The sequence below is a fragment of the Leishmania donovani genome, chromosome 15, assembly GCF_000227135.1.
Source record: "Leishmania donovani BPK282A1 complete genome, chromosome 15".
Taxonomy (NCBI): Eukaryota; Euglenozoa; class Kinetoplastea; order Trypanosomatida; family Trypanosomatidae; genus Leishmania; species Leishmania donovani.
Genome location: NC_018242.1, coordinates 204680 through 232153, shown reverse-complemented (window position 1 = coordinate 232153; position 27474 = coordinate 204680). Strand labels below are relative to the sequence as shown.

Here is a 27474-nt window from a genome sequence, read left to right as displayed (position 1 = left end):
GCGGAGCGCACGCCTCCGTCAACGCCGCACACAAGAAAAAAGCAAAAAAAAACGTCCGTCAACGCGTGCGCAGCCGGCGCGCCGGAGAGACGGGCGCCGCTGGTGGATAAGAGGGGAGGAGAGGAATAGTACGAGCGATGTCGTGTAAAGAGAGGGGGAGGGGGCCACGCGTGGATGGGCGAGCGAGAAGTGGAAGAGGCTTGCCCCCAAGCGACAGCGAACGCGCGCGCACAGAGGCTGACGGGGCGAGAGCGAGAGACAGCAGCGGATGGGAGCGAAAACAGGTGAAGCGAAGAGGAAAACGAAGGGAAAAACAACGCCGACCTCGTCAACAGCAAGGGCAGCAGCAGCAGTACCACCGCTGCCGACACCAGGGAGACCGAGAGACAACGGGGAAGGGAGAGGGGTCGAGGCGTGGTGGTAAGGGTGGCGGCGTCGGCCGACTCGGAGACGAAGAAGCGAAACGGAGACGACGACGGAGAAGCGGCGGTGAGATGACGACCGACACCAGAGCACACACACACACATAAATACACACGCCTACAGACGAGAGGGAGAGGGGCCCCTTCTAGGTGGTGGTTGGAGGGAGGGCGGAGGGATGTGTGTATGTGTGTGTGTTGAGTTTTGACCGGAGGCTCCCGCCAGTGCACACGAGTGAAAGGACAAAAAGGAAGAGCCTTACATCAAAACGAAACCCCACCAAAGAAACACAACGACGCCCTCAAGACAACGACGACAGCGAACACGATGAGGGGGGAACGTGGGACGGGCAGGTGGAGAGGGTGGTGGTGGTGTGCGAGGAAAAGCGGGATGCGTTCTTGTAGCGAAACAAAGGAGATTCCAGCGCTTCAACCTGTATGCCTTTAATAGAGATGAGAGCGAGAGGAGTCGGCGCGTATCTGTCTGTGCACATGTGGGTATGTGCCGGAGTGCAGAGAGCCGCGTAGCCGCAACGGCAGCCTCCTTGTCCTGCGCCTCGTCCTCCCAGAGGCGCACTAGCACTTCTCCACCGCTAGCGGAAGCAGATGTGCACACGTAGACACCGAGGTATGAAGGGAGGCTATGTCTCTGCACGTGTACGTGTGGCACGTGGACACAGACACCTGCAAGCTTGACGTGATTTACGTGATATGGGAGTAGCTGCGCTCGCGAGTGACGAGAGTACGGAGGATGGTGGGAGAGGGTCGAGGGAGAAGAGGTAAGTACATCACAGGGGAAGCGAAGCGCAGGCATGAGCGCATGTGGCGCGGGGGTCACGGAAAGCCCGCTATGCATAGCAGGCACCGGCGTGTGTGTGTGTGTGTGTGTGTGTGCCAGATTCTTACATCTCGTCCACAGAGAAGCAGGAGAGAGAGAGGGCTAAGGGCTGAGGGCTGATAAAGCGCGGTTGGGAGGGGGATAGATGAGGTGCTGTGCAGCCGATAAAACACCTGCCACGCGAGAGGACGATGAGACGATGGTGGTGGTGGCGGTCATGCGGCATAGATGGCAGAGAGCGCAAGACACAGGGTCTAGGCACAAAACACAAGCAGAGCACACGCAGAAGAACCTTGTCGCGATGGCGAGTTGCGCATGTGGTGAGCGGGCGGGGGCGAGGGGAAGGACCGACCGCGCGCACGATTCCGATTTCACGCAGCTCTTCGCTCTACAACACGCACGCGCCCGCGCGCGCTTTCGGCAGTGCTACATGAAGCCGCCTCTCTCTTCCTCGGCTTCTCTCACCTGAATCTTCTGCTCAACGGCGGCCTGCCGCAGCAGCGAGGCCCGCGTGTGCCGCGGCATCATGTTCACCGTCTGCAGGAGAGAGGACATGTGTGCACGCGGCTGCGTCGATGCCGTGGAGCAGGATGCTGCGGCCGCGGAGACAGGCAAAGGAGAGTAGTGGTGCGAGCTCCTCTGATCATAGGCATGCACCGACCAGGCCGGCGGCGGAGATGATGAGGAGGGCAGCAATGCACCAGCTGCTGCGCCGGTGGGCCTGCGCGGGGTCGTGTGGCCGGGCCGAGAGTGCGCTGACGAGGAAGACGCTCGCGTCTTCGCCGTCGGCGCGGAGGAGGCGGAGGCGGCTTGACTGCGTCGGCGCGAGGTTGACCCAGTCGTCGCACGCGCATCTCCCGGGGCTCGCGACAGTAACTCGAGCTGGATACGAAGCAGGGCGTCTGTGTCGCGATGCCGCAGCTCCCAGCGACGTCCACGCTGGTTCGCCGTGGGGCCACTAAACAGTAGTCGCGCACTGGCCTCATCGACAATAAGCGCTCCATCGACGCAGGCACCGGCATGCGCACCAGCACGGCCGCGGCTGGGCTCGAAGGTGAGCAGGAGGGAGGCAAAGGCGTTGTCTGGTGCCGAGGCCACGGTGATGGGCGGCACCGCACCTCCATTCCGGCGGCACTTACTTGCGGATCGGCTAACGTGTACCGCCGCGCTGGCGTTATTCTCGGCAGCGGCAAGCGCGCTGCTGAGCATCTGCCCAGACGATACCGCATCCACACACCCCTCCGTTCCGCGGCGTATCTCGTGGTCGTCGTTGCCCATCTCGTGCACCACCTGGTGAGCCGGCGAGCGGGATGGCCGCGAGGTACCGCTGCGCAAGTGTTCCAGCTTCTCCTCCGAGGCAAGGCAGCGGCTTTCGAGTGCCGCTCGCTCAGCTCGCCACGACACGGCGTCTTCCGTGTAGCGCCGCTGAAGTTCCTCCAGCTGCGCTTGAAGAGATTCCAGCTCGCACTGCTGCTCCTGATGCTGCGGATCGGGCCGGGTTGGGCCAGGTGCGCGCGGGCTTCTGGGTTGATCGAAAGCACCAGGGTTAATCATGTGCCGCTTGCGTGGCGTTGTCACAGAGGGTGGTAGATGGCGGAGATGGATGTGGTACTTGCTGCTCGACTCTGCGCGGCCCTCCCATTGCTGGCCTCCCTCCGCTGCACTCACGTTCGCGAGACGGTCGCGAGCGTCACGCAGAGCAGTGCGAAGACTGTCCTGGTTTTCTTCGAGGCTGTGCACGCGCTGCGCGTGCTGCCGCAGTGCCTCAGCCATGTCGGCCATCTTCCTTTCTTGGCCCTGCAGCTGCTGATCCCGCTGCGCGACGGAGTAGCGCAAGGCCGCGGTCGTTTCCCACCACGGCTCACACGCTCCTGACGGCCAATCGCGTCGCGGAGTCGCTGTCGTTGACGGTCGCGAGGAGAACGCCTCACGTGCCTCGTTCGTGTTCTTGAGCGATGCACCTCTGACTTCTCTTCTTGCCTCTGCAGCTGCCCTTTCCACTGTCGCTGCTGCGGGCGTGCCGTAGTCACAGGAGTCCCCCACTTGGATGGAGGAGGAGGACGAGTTGGAGAGACGGTGCAAGGCGCAGGTGCCGGTGCCTACCTCGTCCTGCGCGTCGTCGCGGTCCTTGCCTTCCAGTGCTTCATCTGCGTGAGGCAGTCGATAGGAGCGATGATGCGACGACGCGGATGGTGATGCTGCCCCATCGTAGACGTGTTGTTGTCGCTGCGTTGAGCTGGCGCTGAGGCTTCGTGTGCGGCTGCGGGGGCAATGGCTCCCCTTCCGCAGGTGGTCGCGCAGGACATCATCGGCGCCTGCCTCGGCCACGGCCACCGCCTCTGCATTGCCACGAGGGCGAAACGTAAGCGGAGGCTTTGGCACGGCCGCCGCAGACGATGTCGGAAAGAGCAGCCTGTAGAGATGCCGGTTGAACTTGACAGCGAAGAAGTGCACCCACTCTGCGTGGGCGGCGCGGGACTGCGTGCGCAGCAGCAACGGTGCGTGTGGCCGGTGAGCGTAGCGCTGGCCGCTGTCACCGCTCACGCGCCAAGGAGCAAAGCCAAGCGGGCGCGCATCCCCCTGCTCTTGATCGAAAGCATTCTGCAGCGCTGTGGAGAAGGCCTCTGTCATTCCTGCGGCGCGGCGCGCCACACCATCTCTCTGACAGTGCAGAAAGCCAAAGTACGTGTACGTGGCGTCAGTCACAAGCTGGGCCGTCACAGCTTCTATCGTCGAAACGTGCACGGCTTCCAGAGAACCGTGGCGCTGCAGCGGGTAGCCGCCTCGTCCTGGGCGATTCGAGGGCCTTGAATGGCTGCTGCCGCTCCATCCCGTCTCCTCTTGCTCCGCGCTGACGTCGTCGACTGCCACCGCGGCAGCAGCAGCAGCAAAGTCCGGTATAAGGTAGGCAAGCGATGCGTACGGAACGGCCATGAGGAGGCTCTCGCTGGCAAAGTCGGCGTAATCGCGCTCGGTGGGGTACACGCACACGCCGCTATCGTCTGCGACAACGAAGCAGCGGCGCCACGCACCACGAAACGACGGCGCCAACGCCTGCGGCCGCCGACGCTCCACAATGCTGCTGCGAGAGAACCTTAACGCCGATGAGAGCCCCTCGCCCTTTCTGCGCTCGTGCCGCCGCCATGCGGTGCTGTCCTCGCTGAGACTTCGCCGCTTCGCGCCACTGTCGCCGCTGCACTTTACGCCTTCATCAGAGGACGATAGGGAGACCCCTGCGACGCCGTCCTCCGAGTGACCGCCGTCGTCGCCGCTGAACCACACCCAAAGCCTCCCGCTCAACGGGCCGTCGTTCTCATCGCTTCGATGAGGCGGGTACCACACAGAGGGCAGCCCGACGACGTCGTGGGGTGGAGACTCGCGCAGCAGCAGCCGTGGCGGAGGGAGTGCCTGTGGTGCGGTTGCTGCATCGCCATCAAAAAGCAGCTCCTCGGCCGCTGCTTGCACCGCCGCAGCCAACCGAGCCTCCAGCGCCGGCCACGGAGTCGGCCCGCGCAGGTGCGGCGCAGTAAAGCGCCGATGACGACGTCGACGCTCCCTGCTTTGCTCGTCGGACTCGCCTGCTTGTGCACCGGCGCGCCCATGTGCCCGCTGCGCCGTCTCCGTCGTCCACTTAGCGTAGTGCCGCGCAACGTGCTGCCACGGCCTCTCTGCCATTGCGCCGACGCAACCACCATCGTGCCCATTCACCGCCGTGGCTGCGAGTAGCGCGTACGTTATGAGTAACGAGTATCGGAGGAGAAGCACCTCTTTTTCCAGCGCAAGTTCATCGGCCGCCGGCTCCATCCCCATGCTGTGTGCCGAGAGTGCTGCGACCGCTTTCATGTTCGGCCGCTGCTGCGCTGGCAGTGCATCGTGCGCGTGGGTGATCCGCGGTGGCGCATCCTGCACTGGAGTGGCCCTCTGACGGGCATTACCCTCTGGGCTGGACACGTGACCACTGCGGTGCAGGTATGCAGTAAAGGCTGCTTGCATTGAACGGCTGCTCAGGGAGGCGCCGTATTGTCGCTGCAACTCGGAACATGCGAGCGCAACATTCGGGGAAGCCATACTTTCCAAGGATCTCGCCGACCGCGCGTTTGGCGGCCACCGTCCGCAGCGCGAGGAGCCAACCTCAGCCGCGCTAGCCAGCATGCTATCGCTGCTGTTTTTTCCGTAGCTGTACGCGCCATCATCTGCTCGTCGCGGCGTTGCGTTCTCGAGGACGACGTGCGCGGGCGCGTAGTCCCGGCGATGATGCCGTCGGTGACGCCGCGCGCTCTTCACATTCCGCTGCACTGAACTGTGCGATTGTGTGCTGCCCTTTCCGTATTCCGAGGTATTGCTTCCACGTTCTCCCCGACGGATGAGCAAAGTCTGTGCAGCCGAGACACCCATCACCTCAGCTGGCACCTCGTTCTCCGCCTCTCGCGGCGGCAATCGTGCGGCGTGGCGAGCAAGTTTGCTTGAGTGGTGAGAAGCACAGCCTTCATGAATTCCGTCGCCGCCGTTGTCGCTGGGGTCAGCATCAGCCGGCGCGCTTTCACGATGCACTCCAGACGAACTCCAGCAGCGCTTCGCCGGGCTGAGAAACGACGGCGGCGCACTGCAAATCGCCGTTGCAGTTGGGGCGGCCGTCACAGATTCTGGATCGATGAGCTGCTGCTCATGAGTGGGTGCCATGAGTGTGGAAGGAGGCAGACCTTGCTGCTGCTGCGCACAGACCGCGCCACGAACACGCGCAAGGCGGGCGTTCGGCGACATCTTGAATACCTTTCTTGCATCTATAAGCGGCTTTGGCGACGCCAAGCGGGCGGTGCGTCGCGTATGACCTCCATCGCCGGCTCCGCCACAACTGTCACTGCTACTTGCACTGCGAGTGCTAGAGGAGGAGCTGCTGCTGTACGCCACGATACCAGCGCTCCGAAAAAACGGACCTTCGCGACGGGAAGCTGCGATCGTCCTGCTTACGTGCGTGCTGCGTTCGGGAGACGTGCGCTGCAGCTTTACAGGGGAGCGGAAGCCGCGGCGCCCACTAGTGCCGTTGCTGCCGTCGCCGTCGGAGGGGCATGCGTGCCGAGGGTGCTCGAGGAGCGCTTCGCCGCGTGTGCAGTACAGCGGATGGTGCAACGGTAAAACGCCACCACCACTGCGTGGGTGTTGCTCCTCTCTCCCCTGGATGTCCTGTGCAGCCACCGCTGGCGCTGCTTGCACGGCTGCGCCTCCCACGTCGCCTTTTTGTGCAAGCGCCGGCGTAGCGGGCTTACCGGCGGGCGGGCACTGGAGAAGCAGATCCTTAGCTCGTTTCACGTGCCCACTTCGCTTCTGCCGCGCGGGCGGCTCGGCTGATTCTCTGCACCGCTGCCGTCGATCGATGCTGCGCCAGCTTTCTCTAAGAGTGTGTGCCTCGAAGCAGTTGCCGCTCTCCGTGCTGCTGCTGTGGTCGGAGCTGCTACGGGTGTTGTCGTTGAGACCCGCGCTCGGGCGACGAGCACCGACAGCACATGAGGAGCTGCGGTGCGGCGCTCGTGCGTTCGTGTCGCTGCCGCCGTTGGCCGTCGACGCGCCGACCTCCCTCGTCCTCGATGATCGCCCCTTTTGCGCCTTCGAGTGCCGCTGCTGCTGTGGTTGGTCTTGCGTCCAAGAAGGCGAGACCTGCTGCTGCTGCTGCTGCTCCAGGTGCGGCGTTGGCGGGCGTCCCTGCGCACACCACTCCCCTTTCAGAGGCCGGAGCATGAGGCGATACTAGAGCCACACAAAGACGCGCATGATCTCCTCACGCCGGTCCCGTTGATGTACTGGGCAGAAGGGCAGGAGGGAGGCGGCGCTGTCCTGGCGGTACGTGTCGCGGATATACAAATCTAGTCTAAGAGTGTGCGCCGCACGAAGCGAGAGGGAGCGAGAGTGAAGACAGAGGCGTAGCGTCGCTGGCGGAGAAGGCGCCGCCCGCAAGACACGTGCAGTGTAAAAGCGCGACGCGGGTGGCAGCTGCAAGGGACGTGTATATCGCTACGCCCCTCTTGCCTGCATGGACGCGTGTGTGTGTGTACCCGTGAAACCAGACAGACAGACACACACACACACACACACACACAGAGGGGTGCGGGGCTGTCGCGGTGAGTGCGTAGTGGCCGCCGTCTTGGGACAGAGCTCTGAGGCGCGGGGGAGGGAGGGAGGGAGGGTGGTGAAGCTGATCGAGTGGTGCACAGCGTAGAAGACGAGGCGCCCTGCAGGACGGATAACCCCGCCGTGGGAGCAACACACCGGCGTGCGGCAACGGGAAGGAGGAGCCGCGAAGGGTGCTTGGGTCGTGGTGCTGGGCGGTACACGTGCCTGTGCCACCCACAAGCACATATAAGAGCAAGAAGAGAAGGGAAGAGAGAGAGCACGTCGCAGAAGTAATGAGACATCGCACGAGAAGCAAGCATACATATTCACCTACACCGTGACACACTCACATACACACACACGCACGCTTCCACAGGTTTTCGCTGACATCGCAAGAGGCAGCGAGCGAGTTACGAGAGTCAGACACAACGGAGAGACCTGCGCGGCGCATGTCGCTGCCCCTAGATGCCTACTTCGGCGTATAGTCGTAGCCGAACAGCAACGCGTGCTCATCGTCCTCTGGCTTTCGATAGGCACCGATCTGGCGACGGCGCACCTGGCGGTACGGGGAAGACGACGCCTCTAGTGACGACGCCGAAGCCCGGTCGGTTGCACCGGCCGCCCACCCCACAGCCTGCGCGGCGGTGACCGGTCCACTCGGGTAGCGCTGCTGCAACGTGTGGTGCCTGCAGCGAGCCTGAAGGTATTCCTGCGTGACGGAGCGCGCAGAACGAGCGAAGGCGCTGTCGCTTGGGTCACCTGTGCCCGTCGCTGTCCCTGCCAGAGCTGCTTCTGTGGTGGTGTGGTGCTGGGGAGACGAGGATGCCGCCGTTGCCGCCGCTGCGTCGCTTACAGAGAACGGAGGCACCTTCTTGTACAGGATGCTGCACAGCTCTGGGTTGTGTTCGGGGTTCACGTACGCCTCGTGCCGCGCCGCATCACGCGCGCGCGTCTGCTGCACTGCTTGCAAAGCCCGATTTTCCCGGTTGTGGTGTGGGTCGTACGTCGCACCCCACATTTCGCGAATCCGCTCCTCCTGCTGCACCTGATTCGCCCAGCAGAGCGAGGAGGCTTGGGAGCTCTTCATACCCATGGCGATCGTACTGGCCGGCGCGCGCGAGCGAGTGTACAGCTCCGGGTCGATGGAGTACATGAACGCATTCTTCTTGCGCGGCATCGTTGGTGTGGGTGAGTGGGGATCGGTGTGCGACACGAGCGCTCGACAGTGCGGATGCGGGATCGAAAGGAAAGCCGCGGAAGGGCGGCTGTCACCGGGATCGCGGTTTTGGCTGCTGGCTTGCTTGCTCCCGTGTCCGGATGGCGGGGATGGGGACCGTGGCGGCCGTTAACAGGGCCTCGTCGCCGGAGCGGGGCCCAGTGCGAGCAGAACCAGCGGACGCCAACGGGGGAGAAGGGGGAGGGTAGGTAGACAGAAGAGAGAAGCTCTGAGCACATACATGGAGAAACATATCCTCTCGGCGCAGCGCGCACTAACCTCTTCACGCAGAGAGGGCGGGGCGAGGACGAGGAGCAGCGCCATCACACTATCACAGGTGAGGCACCCGCGCACATACAGAGGAGCTCGTGCTTGAAGAACGTTGTGCTGCCGACGGTGAGATGAAGAACTGAAACATCACAGTGTGCTGCCTACCCATACACGCATGCGTACGCGCGGACAGCAACGCAGACAACAACAGAAAATGAGGGCCAAGTGACAGTGGCACGTCGGCTAATGCATCACAGCCACTTTGGCGCCCGCTTCTCGGCCCATCTCTCACCCCGCACACGCGCGCGCATACACACACACACACACACATAGACAGGCAGTCATGAACACTCGTGCCGTCTCTCATCACCGCTGTTGCGCCTTCCACAGCACAGCATTCTCTGGCATCTTTACTTTTACCTGGTGCCCAAGAACATCCTCCCGCACGGGCGCCCAGCCGGAGTAGCTCATCACCTGGTAGCGCAGCACCACCTCAACCGTGTTGCCTCCGAGAGAGGTGTCGTCAAAGGCGTCCACAAAGTACTTGAATGAGTCGTTCAACACGAGCCGCTTGTCGATGTGGTCAATATACACGGAGGGGTGATCGTGTTCGACATTGCGCAGAGCCTGCTCGAAGGCAGCGAGCTGCTGCCGCTCTTCGTCCGTCAACATCTGCGTCGCGGCGGGAGAGGCCCCGGCCGCCACCGTTGCTCTCTCGTTGCCGCTTCCCGGTAGCGCGGCTCGCCGCTCTTGGCGGCGCAACTTCGCCAACCGCGCAATCTTCGCTGGCAGCGACACCGGGCGCAGTACCGCATCGAGCAGGACGACGTCGTTCTGAGACGCTGACTTCGACGGAAAGCGCGCAATAAAGGAGACGTAGATGGCTTTCGTATTCCAGTCCCAACAGGGAGAGAAGTCCACCGAGCCAGAAAGGTACAGCACGACGCGATCGATGGTGCGCATGCCGAGTTTGAAGCCTTTCGGTAAGCGCTGCCGCTGCCATATCTTGCGCTGGCGATCTTCCTCGCTGTCCTCAGGCCGATCCACCGTGTCCACAATCTCAATATTCGACGGAAGCTGCTTTGCTGCGGTCCTGTGGCCATCGCCGCCGGTGTCGGGGCGATAGTAGATGGCTGCATCAGGAATCTCCGGAGACAGCAGTGTAGGGCTGCGCACGTGGTACAGTGGCGAGAAGCTCGACACACGCACGTCCGAGACGAGCGGACGCGGGCGCAACACCAGGTCTCGCAAAATCGTCGAGGTGGCCGTTAGAACTGCCGTGACGAGTAGGGCCGACACAGTCGAGGCAAAGATGTCGCAGGAGCGTTGTCGCATCGAGTGCATGGCTACGCTCCTGAGCTCGCGCTGGTGCAGATAGCCGTCGGCTCCTGAATTCGGCTTCTCTGCTGCTCAGTCCTTACACGGCAGCGACGGGAGGGGGTGGGGGAGGAGGAGGGAAGAGCACGGGCGCGCAGAGCTGCTGCAATCCTGCTCTCTTCAAAGACACAGGAGACTAGGAAGAGACAGTGAAAGAGACAGATGGAGGGAAAGTGCGATGATTGTGTGTGTGTGTGCACGTCAGGGTGCGAGAGCGGCGCAGAGGAGGGCTGAGACGCCCCATACACGGGGCAAGAGGGGGGGGGCGAGGCAGCCAAAGACCGAGGGAAGCAAGAGAGGGCCTCATGGTAGTTTCCGCCCTCTCTGGCATGAACAACACGTTCGCATCTCTGGTGCCCCTGGATAGCGCCGTTGCCATACGAGGACGCACAGAGCAGCAGAGCTGCCCGACTCGTGCGCGCCGCCTCTTCCCTCGGCTCCGCAAGCATGGCGTGCTAGAGGGGGAGCACACTGGCCTCAGGAGGACGCGAGCCGGTCAAGAAGCATAGCAATGAAGGATGAAGGACTTTTTTTTTACAGTTTCCGACGGAGGGACGGCATCCATGTGATGTCGCGTTCCGCTTCCAAACACCGATGGAAGGTGAGAGAGAGGGAAAAGAAGGGAGAAGGAGAGGGAGGGGAGGGGCCGAGCTAACCAGCTGCAGCTAAGAATGCGAAAAGGCGGGGGCGAGGGGATGGTTGGCGTGAGATGTATGCGTGTGCACGTTGAGGGCGGTGCACCCCTTCCCTCATCCAACAAGCCACGCCAAAGGCACAGGTACTCCATCTCGCCTCTCACACGTGCGCGCCTCTGCCCCACCCCCTTCTGTCTCTTCGCGAGAACGACGTCGTGCGCGTAGCTCTGAAGATATTTTCTAACGAAGGCCAATATAGAAAGAGAAGGTGGCTATGCCGGCAGGAGGAGGGGGCAGAGCAGCCACGACAACACGCATGTCTACGTGCTTGCTTGTGTGCGTCAATCTTCGGAGAGATGGTGGGGTTTCGTGATGATAATGGTGGTGAGTCAGGGAGACACTAAATCCTCAGCGCAATGATGCCACTGCTGCTGCCATGCGCGCCTTTACCAAACCTGAAGCACACCTCAACATCTTTCCACGAACCCCACTCCGCTACCGACGCACACACAAGCTTTTACATCACCATATATGAGAAAAGACACGGCAGTCGAAAGCAGCGAGACACATGCACACAGCCCTCGGCACCGTTACGCATTCTGCTTTCTCGCACCCACAACGTGTGCGCGTGTCCATTCCTCTGCCACCAGGACGTGATCTAAAGCGCTACGCCCCTCCCCTCCTCCCTCCACCGACCGGCCTGTCCACAGGGCCCCCACATCGTGCGGCGCGACGCAGCGGTAGATACATGCGTTACAGCAGTGCGCCACCCCTGGTGCCTCCCTCGGGGGTGGCACGCAGCCGCCCCACACCAGTAGGCAGTGTGAGGGCCGGATGGGATACGCTCGAGTCGCGCTGACGCTCTGCCCATCGCATGGATGGCACACACATGTTCACACCGTCGCAAGCTTCTCCGACGCAACGCCAGCCCGGGACCTCGCCGCCGATACCAGCAGCGATGCATCGCTCTGACTCCCCCATGCGGTAAGTGCTCGGCGTTTGGCAGGGATGGTGGGGTTGCCCCGCACGGAGAGGTGCGTGTGTGTGTGTACCCCTCCTTCCCCCCGTGCCACGACGGATCATTGGAAGTACCCGTAACCAGAAAGGAAAAGGGAGGGGCCCACTACATGCACAGGTGCATAGCCATCACCGACAGCGCGGCCACCGTCAGCAGCCGAACCACCGACATCGCCGGCGATGAGACGCTGTTGCCGTTCGGCTCGAGGTGGAAAAGGCACTTGCTGCTGATGTAAGTGAAGACAAGTTTTTCGCCAGACAAAGCAGCGCTTGCAGCGTCGCCGCTGCTGCTTGCATCGTATTCAATACGGCCATTGCAGCAGATATTCGTCGTGCTGCGCATGTCAAGGGAGCAGTGGTACTCGCCTGTGCGGGGCAGATTCAGCAATTTCAGGCCGCACGCTACCTTTCCAGTTTTCGAGGACTCAGCACTGCTACCGTTGAGAGGGCCGGCGGCCAAGTGCTGGCAGCACATGCGCGGCACGTTATCGTAAAGATACGCGTCCGTATACATGTTCAGGAGGTCATTCTGGCAGAAGGCGCGGATGGTCGGCGGGAGCATCGGCACCACCATGCATGCGATCGAGGTCGTGTCATCGCACGTCAATTCCGGCTGCAAGCCAGAGTCGTGATTCACCTCTTCCGAGCTCCCGTCGTCGAGGGGCGGTACGGCAGGGGCCTCTGTTGTGGTCGCGGCTGCGTGGCAGCACATCAGCGATGCACCCCCATCCTGCGTCTCCGGAAACCATGGGCTCGTGCTGGAGCTACTGCTAGAGGACGCCGCTGTGTAATTGGCGCACACCGCCGCGGTGTCGCAGGAAAAGGCAGTTACGTCAAGGCATCTGCCGAGGTCCGTCTCGTGCGCATTTTTGCAGCAGTGCTTGCGCGTAACGCAGAGGTCCTTGACAATGCAGTCGATGGTTGTCTGCATGTAGGGGAAGTGGTCGGCGTAAGCGGAGCACCCTGGAAAGGCGCGGGTGGCTATCCGGTACGGCGCGTCCGCGGTGTTCGCACGGGCCGCCGCCGTCAGGAGCAGGAGGGTTCCTAGCAGAAGCGGCGCAAGTCGCATCGGGACCGGCAGCACCGCTGAAAGGAAGAGGGTCATTGCGTCTGGTGGAGCCCTCTCTATATGTGTGCACCGACTGCTTCGCTTTCGCTACTCGTGTAGCGGCGCTACGATGGGACGATAGGCCAGGACTACACTCACGAGAACGTCTGCACACGATCCCGGTGCGCAGAATCTATGTGCGGAGGGCACTGCTACACGCGCGAGGGCAACGGCCACCACCGCCACCACCAATCACCAACCACCACAAGAACCAAACAGGACCCCTGCAGGAAGAGAGAGAGTCGCGACGCTCTTTTTCAGCAGACGGGGCGGATGAAAGAAAGGCGAGATCGAGGAGGATGAGGATGGGGAAGAGAAAGAGGGCATACACATACACATATATATATATATAAATTGAGTGACAAGAGAGAGATACGGAGGGGCGCGGAGAGGCAAGCAAGAATCCTGGAAAGGCGAGGGGGTTCTGGAAGGGCGTGTGCTGCCATGTACATGCCCCACACGCGCCTACAAGCAGATCGAGCGAAAAAGGGGCAGGCCGCGAGGGCGAGGCTGAAGAATGAGCGTAAAAGAAGAAGGACACACACGTACACACACACACGTACATACGCACACACGCATAGAGAGTGAGAGGGAGAGAGGGTGTGTGGGGGCGGCGGTCGTGTTGTGGAGCTGGGTATTGTAAAAGAGAATAGGAACACGAGAAGGGGCAGAGCACGAAAGAAAACACGAAGCAGAGGGAGGCCGACACACTCGTCAGCACAAACACACACACACACACACGCACACTCAGGTGCACGTGCGCGCGCGAGAGAGGGGGAGACAGAAGGAGGACGTCAAGCGACACGCAGTAGGGGATAACACGTATGTGTGCTCAAGGGGTGGAGGTGGTGAATGGAGCCATGCCCGAGTACGAGAGAGGGCCGAGAGAGAGGTGCGCTGTGCCTTCTCTATGACACACTCAAAGACACGACGCTTCGCTTCCGCTGACCTTGACGCGAGAACCAACGAAAGGAAAAGACGCGGTTCTCAGTCCCCGTCGTGGTGATGAGAGAGCCACTTTGCCCCGCGGCACTCGGTGTTGCGTGTACGCGGTCGATGTGCAGGGGTATCGCGTTTTACAGACGTGTGGGCTAAGTAATCAGCAGGCACAGCAGCAGCGACAAGAGGAAGGAGGGAGCTCAGCTGTAGTCCCGCTCCACCGCCAACAGGCCCAGCGGAAGCGATCGGCCGATGGCGCGTGCAAGTGGGCGGGCAGTGATGGTGCCGGTGGGAGGGGGAAGAGGAGGGGGGGGGGTGGCACGCGTGATGCGCATCGATAAAGAGGGGTCAGACGGCGCGAAGGGAGAGAGACAGAGAACACGGGACAAGAGGAGGGCGGTGAAGAGTTGAAGGGCGCTCTGGCGAGCGATAAGTAAACCGCAGCAAAGGAGGCGCAAACCCCGTGCGAGGAGGAGAGTGATGGAGGTGCGTGTGTGCTGAGGCCGTTATGGCAGCATGGCATCTATGCAGCAGCGTAGAGGCGGAAAAGAGGCCGTCTTGCGTCTTGTATTTGCTTCGTTCTTTCCTTTGCGATTGTCCGCATCACACAACCGCCACGGCGAACGGCACGCTCAGCGTGCAGTCGGCGGAGGCGGAGGGTGGGGGCGCATGCAAGGCTCCACCGCCGCCACCGGGGGAGGGCCAAAATACGCACGCACACACAAACACACAGAGGGAGAGGGAGAGAAGCAGTCCGACACAGAAAAGAAAGGCGTGAGACGATCACACAAAGTCACAGACACGCACATGCACAAAGGGCAGCGATACATAACGCACCACACACACGCGCCGACGTCAGGCCGTGGCCGTTGCGGCAGCCAGCAACACACGAAGATGAAAAAGAGAACAAGAACAACCGACGACGCACAGGCACTTGCTGCCAGAGCGTGCAGGAGAGGGCGGGGAGGAGGAGGGAGGAGGGAGGAGATGCTTTCCTCCTCTCTCATTGTTGGCGCTTCCTCTCTTCGGTTTCCGTCGATGATGTCGCGCCTGCGCCTGCGTCGGCGGTCGCCCACAACACACGCTGCGCCTGCAGCTCCTTCTCCATCAGCGCCGACAGTGCACGGATGCGCTTCTTCAATGCGGCGTTCTCCTTGAGTAAGACGCTCTCGGCGCTAGCGCCGTCTGTGCTAGCATGCTCCATGTCGTTTCCTGCTACAGCGTGCCGCTCGACCAGAACGAGATGTTGGAAGGCCTGACGCATAACTGCTGCCAGCTGCTTCGCTGAGGCTGCTACCGCTGGCTCAGTGCGCTCCTGCTCCTTGTCCTCCGGCACCTCGTCACACGCCTGGCACACCCACTCGTACAGAGACCTAGAGAAGGACTTCAGAGGCTGGGGTGGCGACAACGGCAGTGGCGCTCTGCGTACGTTTCCAGCATCACCACCATCGGCGGCGACAGCTCTCTCATCGCCGGCGACATTTCGATAGGGTGCCGTACGCACCGCTGCTGCTGCTGCGCTGTTGAGCCCATTATGCACACCACTGACGGTGAAGGCGGCACTCGTCTCGCCACCGCCGGCTTCTTTCAGAGCGTCCGCTGCTACCCGTCGCCAGTGACGCGCCTCTTCGTGAGCACGCTGCAACTCGGTCTTGTACGCCTCTACGAGTTCATCGTCGGTGCTGCTCTTCTCGAGAATCGTGTCCACGTAGCTGCGCAGCGTGTCAAGCTCTGACTTCATCGTCTTCGTCCGCGCCTGCAGGGCCGATGATCTCATTCGCTCTTCGTTCAGTTGTTGTTGTAGCTCAGAGAGGTCGGCGGCAAGCTGGCGCTGCCGCGCTGCCCGCTCTTGCTGCATGGCGCTCAGTCGATCGCGCGCGTCATCGTCGACATCGCGGCGTGGCCGACGCACCTGGGCAGTGGTGGTAGTCACAACGGATCGAGCCTCAGCTGCGGGGTCGCCACTCGCGCTTAGGAATGTGCGGACGGAGGCGGGCAGCGAAAGCGGGTCCATGCACGCATCCGCGCCGTTCTCGCTGCTGCTCTGAGCCGCGACCATCTCCTCCACCTCCCGTTGCGCGTCCTTCAGCTTGCTTTTCAGGAGAACAATCTCTTCTGCGCGACCACGCCAGCCGCCCCCGTCCGCGCCAGAGGCTGACTTACCACCGGCAACAGCTGCCGCTGACCCACCGCTGCTCGAGACGGCAGTCGCACGGCGTAGAAGGCGGTCCACTTCCTTCGTGTCATCACGAAGTCCGACTTCGCGTTGAATGAGGGAGCGCAGAGCAACGTTCTCCCGCTGCACCTCGGCCATGGCGAGCTGCTTCTGATGCAGCTTATCGTACACGCGCGCGACCGCAGCGGACGAGGCTGCTGCGGTCCCCTCACCACCACTACCTCCCCCACCGCTCTTGCTGCCACTGCTGCTGTTGCAGCCGTCGTCCAGGCCGGCCGCTCCTGCCGCCGACTTAGAGCCCGCCTTTGCGCCTCGAGCGCCAAGTGAGGAGACAGTCACGGCGGCGACCAGCCGCTGCGTCTTCTCTTGCGCCGCCTGCAGCGCCTTCTGCGCCGCAGCGAGCTGCTGCTGTGTGGTGCCAAGCTGCACTGTGAGGTCCCTGTTCTTTCTGATCATGACTAGGTACTTGCCTTCCCAAACGTCCCCGAGCGCTCCCCCCGCCACAGCACCGGTGCCGACCCTGCTGCCGCTGCCGCTGCACCCCCCCGTTTCGCGGAGAGTGCCCTCACGCAGGGCATCGCGCAGCTGTTGGGCTTCAGCTTTGCAGGCAGCGAGGAGCACCTCCGGAGAGGCGGTGGCGGAGGTGGTCGTGTGGGACGCCGGGAGCGACATGTGGGCCCCCTGGGCGAACAGCTTCCGACTGCCTTCTGACCCCACAAACCGCACTCAGAAGCAGCCCTGTGCCCCACCGGGATCGCGGCACCCCCTTGGCTCCCTTGCGCGAATTCGCCCTCGATGCGGCAATGGAAAGAGCCAATGAAGAAAGATAAGAGGCTGCCCTCGCTTCCACCAGGGCAGCAGACCTGTGAGCGTGTGTGTGTGTGTCGTACGCGGGGGGGGGCGGGAAGTGGAGAGAAGGTGCAGGTGGCTGGTGGGAAGAGGCGGAGAAAGAAAAGAGGGTTCGGTACACAAGGCGGCGACATCGATACAGGCGAGGGTGGATCGGTGACGCGAGACAGATGGAGGAGGCGGAGGAGGGGCAGAGAGTTCCGTGCCTCCCGCCATCACATCCCATCTCATCTCTGCCTACCTCTCTCTTTGTGCACGAGAGACACAAACGCTGAACGAATGAAGCGAGAAAAAAGGCGTCGCGCGGTGCCCTTCGCGAGGCGTCGGCATGCCGCACGTGATAGGCGACGCGAATGAGTGAGCGAGGGAGGCGTTCGGGTGCACCGCACGCACGCGGCTCCCCGTTAGGACCGCTTCTTTGCTTTTCTTCTTTTTCCATTTCGCTCTTCCGCCCGTGCAGCAGCTGCTGCTGCTGCTGCTCGTGGGGTCCGAGGCCGAATATGCTCCGCCGATGCATCGGCATTGGTGACTTATACAAGTAGGTGCATGCACGTATCGTCTCAGAGGGACACGCCACGTGGCTGGCGATTGAGGAGGCTGAGGGTGCGATGACAAGGAAAAAGAAAAGAGGCGCACACACATACACGTGCCCGCGCACCATCACGCTTGCCACGCTTCGCACAATGTCTCCATCCACTCCGTGTACCGCGCGGACGCCACGATGGAAACGCTCAGCTGACGTATCTCGTCCGCCGTGTTCGCAGCCGTTGCTGTCGGCGGGTCTGCTAAGAGAAGATCGTCCTCTTTCGCCAGCAGGGCAAGCAGTGTCCAGCTGGTGCTAGAGCGTGATGGCCCGCGAAAAGCCGCTGGCAACCATGACGTGGAAAACGGGTCTCGGGAGCACGGGAGGTGCCCGAGGAGGCTCTGCCACGGCGGGCGTGAGGGCTGGGGCGGTGAGGGGATGTGCGACGCCGATGGTGACTCACATAGCCTGGTTGCCGAGCGAGGGGGGCGGCCGCGCTGACGATCACTACTCCGGCGCTCCTCACCGTTATCAGATGGTGCGGCGGTGCTGCGCTCCTCATGGCACGCCCACGCGCGACTTGCAGCCTCTAAGGGACCGAGCAGAGCACCGTCCCAGAAAGGCGTTAGGCGCAGCGCCTCCCACGCAGTAAGCGTGTCGCTAACTGGCGGCGGCGGCACTATGGCACCCGCCTCCTGCACTGTCGCTGATGGCTGATGCAGCGGTTGTATCATCAACATAATCGCGAGCACGTCACACAGCACGGCAGGCGGAGGGTTGGAGTAGTCGTGCAGCACGTCATCAATGATGCTAGCGACCGCGTAGAGGCACTGGACAACGCACAGTAGAGGCTGTGGCCGATGATGATACTGCTGCTGCTGCTGGCCGGGCGGACCTCCGACGCAGGTCGCCGCCGCCGACGACAACGCGTGGAGCTGCAACAGCGCTCGCACGAGGGCGAAGAAGAATGCCCCGATTCCGAATTGTGCCTCCGTTGACAGCGGTGCCGGCATCAAGTGTGTGGCGGTGATTGCGATGTGAGGGGGGGCGGCAGCGTGGGCGCCGCGTCCACCATCACCAACGGGACGAGAGGCATGAAAAGAAGGCGCCGTCGGGGCAGAGCCCAAGCCGAGTGCTTGCCGAGGGTCGCTCGGCTGCGGCGACACTGACGTACTTGCGGATGCGCGGGAGGCTGGCAGGAGTACGCCGACTGTCGCGGTTGCTGTTGACGCCAGCGTGCTTGCTCTGTCCACCGAGCGACTGGCAGACGACAGGATGCCGTGGCTGCAGGCACGCGTGCTGTCGTGGTGGTCAACGCTACTCCTTGATGCTGCCGCTGCCACGGCACGAACGCGGCTGGCAGCGGTACCCCCTCTGTGTGCTCGATGCGCCTCCAGCAACAGCCCCGTGATCGCCTGCAGAGCATCACACCAAAGGTCTCGAGGAGGGGCAGAGAAGGTGACAGCAGGCGCGATGCCACTGCCCAGACACGGGATGAAACTCGCGTCCACCGCCTCCGCGCTGTCGAGGGCTGGAGCTGCGAGCTGCACCAACGCCGTTGCAAGGGCTCGGCAGCCAACGTAGGAAACGACAACCAGAAGCGCCTCGGTAAAGTTACACGTGGCTGCGGCCGCTGCTTCATCGCAGGAGTCGTCCACGCTGCCGTACGCATCGGCTGCGGCAGCCGGCACCGGCGCATCCGCATCGTCATCGTCACCGTCGTCATCGCTCGCGCCCATGCCCAGCGGCCTGCCCAGTGCCGCTTCTGGTGCCCCCGCGCCGGGGCGATCCCACAGTGAGCGACCACGGGCAAAGCGAAAGGCATCCCGGCGACGCCGCGACGCATCTGCGCCGCCGGCGCGCGGGTCGGCGTGCCCGCCAGCTGTGCCGTCCACAAGGGCTCTCGATACGCTGTTGACGGAAACCGTCACAATGCTCGTCGCCGAGCCGTGACGCTGCAGCATCTGTGCTGCGCACCCCGGCTCGCCGCCCCAGCGAGCTTCCAGCACGCCGAGTCGCAACTCCTGCATTGTGCGTCCGCCCAACCTCGCCTTCTGGAAGAAGCGCGGCTGGGTCTGCAGTAGGTGCATCAGGGCGAAGCAACTGGCGAGAAGGGACACGGGATCAAGCCGGCGCAAGACACCACCTGCCGGTGGAAGGGAGGACGATGCGGCGGCATCCGCGCCGCGGCGATCCGAGCGCATCGCCGCATCCAGCACACGGGAACGGGCGCGGGTGGTCTGGTTGTACCTCGTGAACCACGAATCGCCTCCTGCCACCGCACCCGCCGAGCTGGGCGTCGCGGAGGTGCGGTCGACGGCGTTGCTAAGAAGAGCCAGCGAGGATGACCCGGCAGCAGAACGCGTCCTTGAAGCTTTAGTGTGGCGGCCTCGAAGACGGTCTCGGCCGGCCTGCTCGCTCGGCAGCACTCGCCCGTTGACTGGGAGGCACAACTGCCGGATCAGCCCTCGCAGGTGCCACTGCGCCAGTGCCCCCACAGCTACCACGGAGCTGGCGAACTCCCCGCCCCTGTCGGTGCTATCCACTGCCATGGATACGTCAGCGATACTGTTGGTGGCGCTGCTACTACACACGCTGCTGCGCACACTTACGCCGGCTGCCGTCGCCGCTGAAGCCTCGTGGCGCTTGCTGAAGCTGAAGTCAGGGAGGCTTGCTCGCGGGCTGGCGACTGGCCTCGCCAACGGCTCAAAGGCCGAGCCACTGAGAGAAGTAGAAGCGGTGTTGTGCGCCAACTCCGCCTCCGCGGAATGACGACTCAGTAGCGTCTCACCAAGCAGCACCGCGAGCCGTGACGCCGCCGCCGTCGTCGAGGTTGAGCTGAGACACAGCACGCAACACGCCATCAGCGTGGCCAGCGCTGGCGTCCAATCCCGCGGCACGCGCGCTGGCAGCTCCCATAGGCGCTCCATCGACCGAGCAGGCGCGTAGTAGTCGTTGCTGCCGCGCGCGAGTCGCTCACCATCTCCGGCGTCCTCGTCAGCGGCAGCTGACGCATCCCCACTTCCGTGCATCGCCGGCAGCGTTCCATAGATGCGAGACCCATGGTGCAAGCTGCTTGTGCGCGGTGTGTAGCGAAGAGGTGCGAGCGCATGCACAGACGACGGAGCTGATGACACTGCGAGCGGCGGCGGTGGGGGTGACGGCATGGAAATCGTTGTGTCTGCTGCCGCTGCTGCGGATGTTGTGGTGGCGGGGCCGGCTGTAGAGGATAGCACCGCTGCGTGTGCTGCTAGTCCAGCACCCTCATCGAGGGATCGAGCACACCACTGCCCTTGGCTCTTCTCATGCGGTGCCGCAGCATCATCGTCATCTTCCTCTGACCAAAGCCACTTCCCTAGCTGCGCGGGTTTCGCGGCAGCAGCGGTAGAGGGAGCGCCGCCAGACGAGTATCGGCCATGTCGAGAGTCCCTGTCCACCTCATCGCTGCTGCTGCGTCTCTTCGGATCCGTAACGGCCACACTGCCGGAGGGAGGAAGCGAGTCGATGTTCATGTGCGGTGACGCGATCATGGCCCCCGTCGCCGTCGCCGCGGTCGCGGTGTAAAGCTCGGCCATGCGCTGCTCGCGTCGATGCAGCTGGGTGCGCAGCTGATAGGCGGTGACGCTGCACAGTGCCACGATCATCCATGGTGGTTTCCAGAGGACGCTGAGGTCCTGTCGGTGCTGCTGTTGCAGGACTCGGTGAACGGCGCGCTCCGCCGCGGCGAGCAGGCGGTGCTGGTGGCGCTGCGCCGTCTCAAGACGCTCAGCGAGGAGGAGCACGTAGCGATGTCCAGGCTCAGTCGCCGTCACCTCGGAAGCCGAAAGGGTGCGGAGAGGATCGAACACGCGGCTGTCGTGGTGCCTAGCGAGAAAGAATGCCATCACATCGCGTAGCATCGCGACTATCCGACCACCAACAACTGCACAACTCGACGGTGGCAGCTGCTGCTGTTCGCCAGAATGGCCGCCCTCGTGGGGCCAGATGTCGTTGCACGTCTCCTCGCCTACGGCACACATGACCTCTGCAAGCGCGAGCGCCTCCGCGGTGGTGGTAGTGGCGGCGGTGAACGGCGCGCAGTCTTGTGGGTTCTTTGAGGCCCCAGAAGTTGCAAGGGTGCTGCCGTCGGGGTCCGGCTGCGCGGCGCCACTCGAAACGCTCATACCTGCTTCCCACCACCAAAGATCTGACGGACGCCGCCCCTCTGCCACCGGCGTGTCACCTTGGCGTGGCATCCCTGCCACACTCAGCCACACCCCGGCCATCTCCAGCGTCCACCGCGCCTCCATCGAATCGTCCTCGTCCACCACGACGGCGCCTGGCGGCGGCGGCGGCGGTGCTGCTGCTGCTGCTGTGCTGGCTCGTCGACTCACGTGGGAGAGACACGCCACGAGCGTGTCGGACAAGAGACGAGCTGCGTGCAGCCACTGCTTGACCTCGCTGCAGCACAGTCCTTGATGCACTAGACGCTGAATACGCTTTCGGCTCTCTTCCTCCTCGGTGGTGCTCTCGCCGTCATCGTGACGACTACACGGGCACGCCTGTAGTGCCACCACAACGGAGCTCACCACAGCACAGGCGGCGCGCTGTCGCTGCAGGAGCAGATGCGTGTAGAGTGGCAGCAGCTGATGAAGCGCATCACGACAACTTCGCTGCTGCCGCAGAGATAAGACGGCCGCGTTAGTGCCAGCTTTTTGCTTCGGCACCGCGGCGTCTGTGACTTGCGTATCGCCGCCCCTTCCCTCACTCACGCGCTGCAGTAGCGCGACAAGCAGTAGCGGGAGGAAAGACGCGTGCAAGGCGTCCACGCGGGCCACCCCCTGCGGGGAACTCAGCACCGAAGGCAGCAACAACCCCCCATCTGGTTGCTGCGGAGACTTACAGGCACGCCGTGGCTCAGACAGTGCTGCCGACCACGGAGGTGCCTTCAAAGACGAGGGCTGGTGCTTTTGCGCAGGCTGCCGCGCCGTCGTCGAGACCGAAGAAGCTGCCGGCTGCCGTGCATCTACGCTACCAATATCCTGGATGCTCTGGTCGGAGTCGCAGCAGCGATCGGAAAGCCGCTTCAGAACGGCGGCCACGAGGATCTGCTCCAGTTGATACGCCTGCATCACGGGGTCGCTCTCGGTGGAGCAGTGAGAGCTGGAGCGCGAAGTGTTGCGTGCGTGGCGCAGCGAGCTAGACGGCGTTGCCGCGGCGTTCGCCAGCTGCTGCATCACTGTCGGTGACACGCCAAGGAGGTCTGCCAAGGCGAAGCAACGAAGAAGGTGGCGCTGCTGCTGCCATTGGTGTTGTTGGGGAACGACATCATCGCTGGGAGCAACAGCTGTGGACGGCGACGACAACGTCGACGACGATGCACCAGAAGCAGCGGCAGCCCCGGTTCGCGTCATTTCCGCGGACTTACGCAGACGTGTGTACGCTGCCCCGGCAGCGAGATCGAAGTGCTGCAGCAGCGACACAAACAAAGCCAACGCCGAAGCAGCCGGCCGGTGAGCTGGCAGCGACGGCAACAACGATGGCGTGTGGCCGACGGGCCGTACTACCACCGCCCACGTCTCTTTAAATGGAGCGCTCGAAGCGAAGCGATGAAGCGCGTCAGCGGCCCATCAGCGAGAGCGAGAGCGAGAGAGGAAAGCAGGGGATGTGAGGGAAAGGGTGACCGCACGCGGCTCATGCGTGCGCCCTCACGGGAGACGAGTATGCGGGAGTGGGCGCCGATACAAAGAGTCCGAGCACGCACACACATCTCCCGAAGAAGCAGCGGAGAGGGTGTCGGACAGGCGCGAAAGCGGGTAAGGAAGGAGGGAGAAGCGGAGAGACACATGCACGCTGTTAGGGGCGCCTGCAGATAAGCACATGCGCCGCCGTCGACGGACCCACGAGGCACCGCCCAAGAGCAACGCTCGACACCCTCCGCTAGCAGAGAGGGAGCGATACAGTGAAGGATATTACGCGACTTCCCAGCACCCATCACCGAGGATACGGATACGTGTACGAGTCGACTGGCAGTGGCTTCGACGCCCCTTCACGACATGCTGCACCTCCGTGCTGCCCAAGTGGAGAGAGAGGGAGGGAGAGGGAACATAATTCGGAATAAGAACAAGGAAAACGGAAAACGTTGTAAGCGAAATCGAGATGGCGGTGGTGGGCGGTGGGTGTTGGTGGAGAGAGCAGCGCCACCGTGCATACATAGAGAGAGGGAGGCTACACACGCACACACACACGCACAGGCACAGAGGCATACATACATACGCATATATATATATATATATATACAGGTAGACACAGAGGAGACGGACAAGCCCCGAAAGGATACTAACGGAAAGAGCCGAAGCCGACCACACTGTAGTGGGGTGGGGCAGACCGACCGACACACCACCACACTGACACACTGACCAAAACACAGACATCCCTGCTCAGAGACAGACGCGCGGGGCGCACAGCGATAGGAGATCGTGTTCACATCATGGGTGTGCGCGCTGCGCTTGCTTCCTGTCCTTCGTTCGCGTCACTTACCTTGTCGGCTTCGACGCGGATCACTTGACAGGCAGAGCAGATATACGGAAAGATGTAGAGAACATCTAGATGTACATGAGGCTGCTTTGAGGGCGTGGAGAGGGTTTGGGAAGGTGGCGGGGAGGGGGACGACATGTCAGGAGTCGTGAGCTGCGGGAACCGCTAAGTGAGCGCACACGCACGCAAAACACAGACACTCACTGGAGGATTAGCAGCGGCAGCGGAGCAGTGGTGATGGCTATCTTCGCGTGCCTTGGTGACACCGTGAAAAGGACTCGACACGAAGCTGAGAGCGAGGTGGACGGGGGTGGGGTGGAGTTGTTCAAATGACGGCGCGCAGAAACGCAGCAGCGATGCTCTTACACCATTTCTTCCTTGCTGCGTCGCTGTTGCATCTGACGCTTGCGCGCCTTCTGCTGCTCCCGCTGCACCGTCGCCATCGACATCATTTTCAGCTCCTGCCGGTCATGAATCTCATTCTCAGGATAGTCTTCCGTCAGGGCTGCTGCAGCCGAAGCCGTTGTCGCTGCGCCAGAGGCAGCCGCGCCAGCCGTCGATGTGCCGCTATCAGTGCTTCCAGCACGCCACACCGTCGACGAGGGACCACCACCCGGTGCCCCCATAGAAACCGGTGACGTGGAAGCGCCGCCGGTGTGCGAAGGAGACCCGCGCGCGCGGGATGCGGAAGAAATCTGCTGCTGCTGCTGCTGCGGGTGGATGCGCTGCGCCTCCAGCACCTCGGGGACTCGCACATTCGTGCCAAGAATCACAAACTTGGCCCTGCTCATCGACCGCACGACGGCGTCCAATTCTTCGGGGGACAGTTCCTCCAGCATCAGCTGCAGCTTGGCACCGCAGTTACGCAGCAGATCGATCGTCAGGCTTGTCTGAGTGGCGCTTCGCTGCTTCTGATGCTGCTGCGACGTAGCGGAGACGTCCACGGCCTGCGCGCCGGAGATGGACAGCTTCTCGGCCAGGTACTGCACACCAAGATCCACCTCGCGGAGAAGCTGAGAGAGCCAGTTGTGCTTCTCTTCCGCCTCCTCGAGCTCGTCCTGCCGCTGGTGCAGATGCTGGCGGAATTCGTCGAGAACAAGACGACGCTCGTGACGCCGGTCGGCGAGAAGGCCGTAGTCGATTGCATCGGCGCCGCCAGCCACCCCCTCGGCGTTCCTGTTGCTGTCGCCCTCGCCATCCTTGCCCTCGGCGCCGCACAATGTGCCGCTCTCCTTGTCAGCACCGCTACGCATGTCACGAGCAGCCCGCATCACGCGGGCGGACACAAGCGCGTGGCCGGCGCGGTGGTTCACCTCCTCCCACTCCGACTGCAGCGCCAACCTTTCGTTGTCGAGCTGCTCCATGCTAGCCTCGAGCTCTGCGGCGGTGGTCTTCAGCTGTATGTGGTGATCCGACCTCTCACGCAGCCTTGCGAGGACGTCTGCGACGTTCGTGCCCATTGTCACATCGCGCAGGCGGAGGTACGCCGTCTTCTGCTTCTGCAGCTGCTCCACATCCGCCGGGCTGAGCAATGAGGCGGACGAGGCGCGGCTGCGGTGCCCGCGGCGACGGGCGCTGCCACCGGAGACGCTGTTCATGCGCTGCATTGTGCGCGCATGCCGCTCCTCCTGCTGGGAGATCTTCAGAAGCAGGGCCTCGTGCTTCTTCGCCAGCTGCTGCCGCTTGGACTCGATAAAGACGCGGCGCTCCTCGAGGTCTTTGAGCTGCCTCTGCCTCTCTGCGGCGAGCTGCGCTTTCAGGTCCGACACCTCCGCCTTTGCCGCGTCCCGCGCCTTGGCCGCGCTCTTCCAGAGCGCCACCAAATCGCCCAGCTCCTTGTCGGCACACTGCAGCGCCTGCTCCGTCGACGACACCTGCGTGTTGAAGCCGGCCTGCTCCAACTGCAGCCGCTCCAGAAGTGTCTCGTACGTGCGCCGAATCGTCTGCACTTCGTTGTGCTTCACAAGGCACTTGTCCAGGCGGTTCTCGAGTGCACGGATTTTGTGCGCGACGGCGGAGTCTTCCTCCAGCACGCCGTTGCCCTCCTGCTGGATGAAGCGGTTCTCCTCGGTGGCTCGCTCGATCTCCTTGAGCAGCTCGGCATTCTTGCCCTTGACGGCGTTGAGGCTGCGCTTCAGCACGCACATTTTGTTATGCAGAAGTTCCTCCTCCTTGGCGTAGTGATCCTCGACGCTGATGTTGCGCTGGCCGCGGATGGTCTGCTGAAGCACCATGCGCAGCTCCTTGTTCTCACGGCGGAGCGAGGTGAGCTGCTCATTGTTACGGCGCACCTCGGCTTGCATCGCCTCCAGCTGGTTGCGCTGCCCCACATCGAGCACCGACTGACGCTTCTTGGCGATGTTCTCCGTCGCAGTGCCGTTCATGGTCATCCCGGCCAACACGTAGGTACGAAGGGGCGGTGCGCGTCAGCCGCGTTGGTGTGCGTCCACGGCTACGAAAGAGAGGGGGAGGGGCGCTGCGGCACGCCGAGCACGTGCAGATGCACAGGTGGCAGAGAGTTGGGGACGGCACGCACCCGAATGACAGAACGACTGTGTGCACGACAGACGCCAGCTCTCGCTTCCTCTCACACGGTGAAAGGGCGCGCGTGTGCAGACTTGCGAAAGCCGGTGGTGGTGGTGGGGGAGAGCCCTGAGGGACGCAGAGGGTGTTCGCACTGTGTGCAGAGGACGGGATCAGTGGTGGATGGTGGACGGAGATCTACAGGCGTGACGGGAGGCACCTTGTGGAGACGCACTTGTGCCTGACGAGTCGTCGTGATCAAGCGGAAAGACCCGAACAAAAACAAGCGAAGAAGCAAGAGACCAAAGCAGCGGCGCTTCACTACGCGTCCGGGGCCACGCTCGTTGGTGCGCATGTATAGGCGTGCGAACGTTGCCGGAGAGGCAAGGGAATTGGAGCCAAGGAAAACGTAGACGTGAGGAGAGGTACAGAGCTTCAGGCGGTAGGGTGCGCTCACGGCAGGGAGGGAGCCACGGCACATCCGTGCTGATGGGAGGCCGTTGATGGCAGAGCTTGGAACCGACACCGATGCGCATATGCTCAGAGGTGGAGCGAGCACTCACCGCGTGCACACGCGGGTCGTGGTATGGAGTATTGAGGGCGGCGGCGGTGGCGGCACCAGCCTCCGCGATGCTGGAGATGTGCCCAGTTGACAGAGAGAGAGAGAGGCACACACACACACACATACACACACGAGCACACCGGGAATGCATCCAGAGTCAGAGGAGAGAAAACGAAAATGCGGCAGACTGCGCCAAGAATCATGGATCTGGGGCCAGAACGAGGCAGCGTGGCCATGACGCGCATAGCGTCTGTCGTCCTCGACACGACAGCACCTCAGCCCGCCACAACAAATCGCCCTTCACCCAGCTGGCAGATATGAGGAGAGGCGTATGCCGCGCCGCATGCTCCTCGGCGGCGACTTCCGGTTTTACAGCTTCACTGTACGTTAGGGGGCCAAAA

At 62.8% G+C, this 27474-nt stretch overlaps 7 protein-coding genes across 7 annotated transcripts; all 7 read right to left on the bottom strand.

The window, feature by feature from the left end:
• Positions 1–1683: 1683 nt before the first annotated feature.
• LDBPK_150620 (hypothetical protein) lies at positions 1684–6990 on the bottom strand (the record flags this gene model as incomplete). Its single annotated transcript, XM_003859539.1, has 1 exon — positions 1684–6990. The coding sequence occupies one exon, from the start codon at positions 6988–6990 to the stop codon at positions 1684–1686; it is 5307 nt and encodes a 1768-aa protein (XP_003859587.1).
• An 841-nt stretch (positions 6991–7831) lies between these two features.
• LDBPK_150610 (hypothetical protein, conserved) lies at positions 7832–8539 on the bottom strand (the record flags this gene model as incomplete). Its single annotated transcript, XM_003859538.1, has 1 exon — positions 7832–8539. One exon carries the CDS (start codon positions 8537–8539, stop codon positions 7832–7834), a length of 708 nt encoding a protein of 235 aa, XP_003859586.1.
• Positions 8540–9214: 675 nt separating this feature from the next.
• LDBPK_150600 (hypothetical protein, conserved) lies at positions 9215–10192 on the bottom strand (the record flags this gene model as incomplete). The annotated part of the gene is made up of 1 exon (XM_003859537.1): positions 9215–10192. The coding sequence occupies one exon, from the start codon at positions 10190–10192 to the stop codon at positions 9215–9217; it is 978 nt and encodes a 325-aa protein (XP_003859585.1).
• Positions 10193–11983: 1791 nt separating this feature from the next.
• Positions 11984–12982, bottom strand: LDBPK_150590 (hypothetical protein, unknown function; the record flags this gene model as incomplete). The annotated part of the gene is made up of 1 exon (XM_003859536.1): positions 11984–12982. The coding sequence occupies one exon, from the start codon at positions 12980–12982 to the stop codon at positions 11984–11986; it is 999 nt and encodes a 332-aa protein (XP_003859584.1).
• Positions 12983–14927: 1945 nt separating this feature from the next.
• Positions 14928–16556, bottom strand: LDBPK_150580 (hypothetical protein, conserved; the record flags this gene model as incomplete). Its single annotated transcript, XM_003859535.1, has 1 exon — positions 14928–16556. One exon carries the CDS (start codon positions 16554–16556, stop codon positions 14928–14930), a length of 1629 nt encoding a protein of 542 aa, XP_003859583.1.
• A 1053-nt stretch (positions 16557–17609) lies between these two features.
• LDBPK_150570 (hypothetical protein, unknown function) lies at positions 17610–22865 on the bottom strand (the record flags this gene model as incomplete). Its single annotated transcript, XM_003859534.1, has 1 exon — positions 17610–22865. One exon carries the CDS (start codon positions 22863–22865, stop codon positions 17610–17612), a length of 5256 nt encoding a protein of 1751 aa, XP_003859582.1.
• A 1485-nt stretch (positions 22866–24350) lies between these two features.
• Positions 24351–25595, bottom strand: LDBPK_150560 (hypothetical protein, conserved; the record flags this gene model as incomplete). The annotated part of the gene is made up of 1 exon (XM_003859533.1): positions 24351–25595. One exon carries the CDS (start codon positions 25593–25595, stop codon positions 24351–24353), a length of 1245 nt encoding a protein of 414 aa, XP_003859581.1.
• Positions 25596–27474: the final 1879 nt, after the last annotated feature.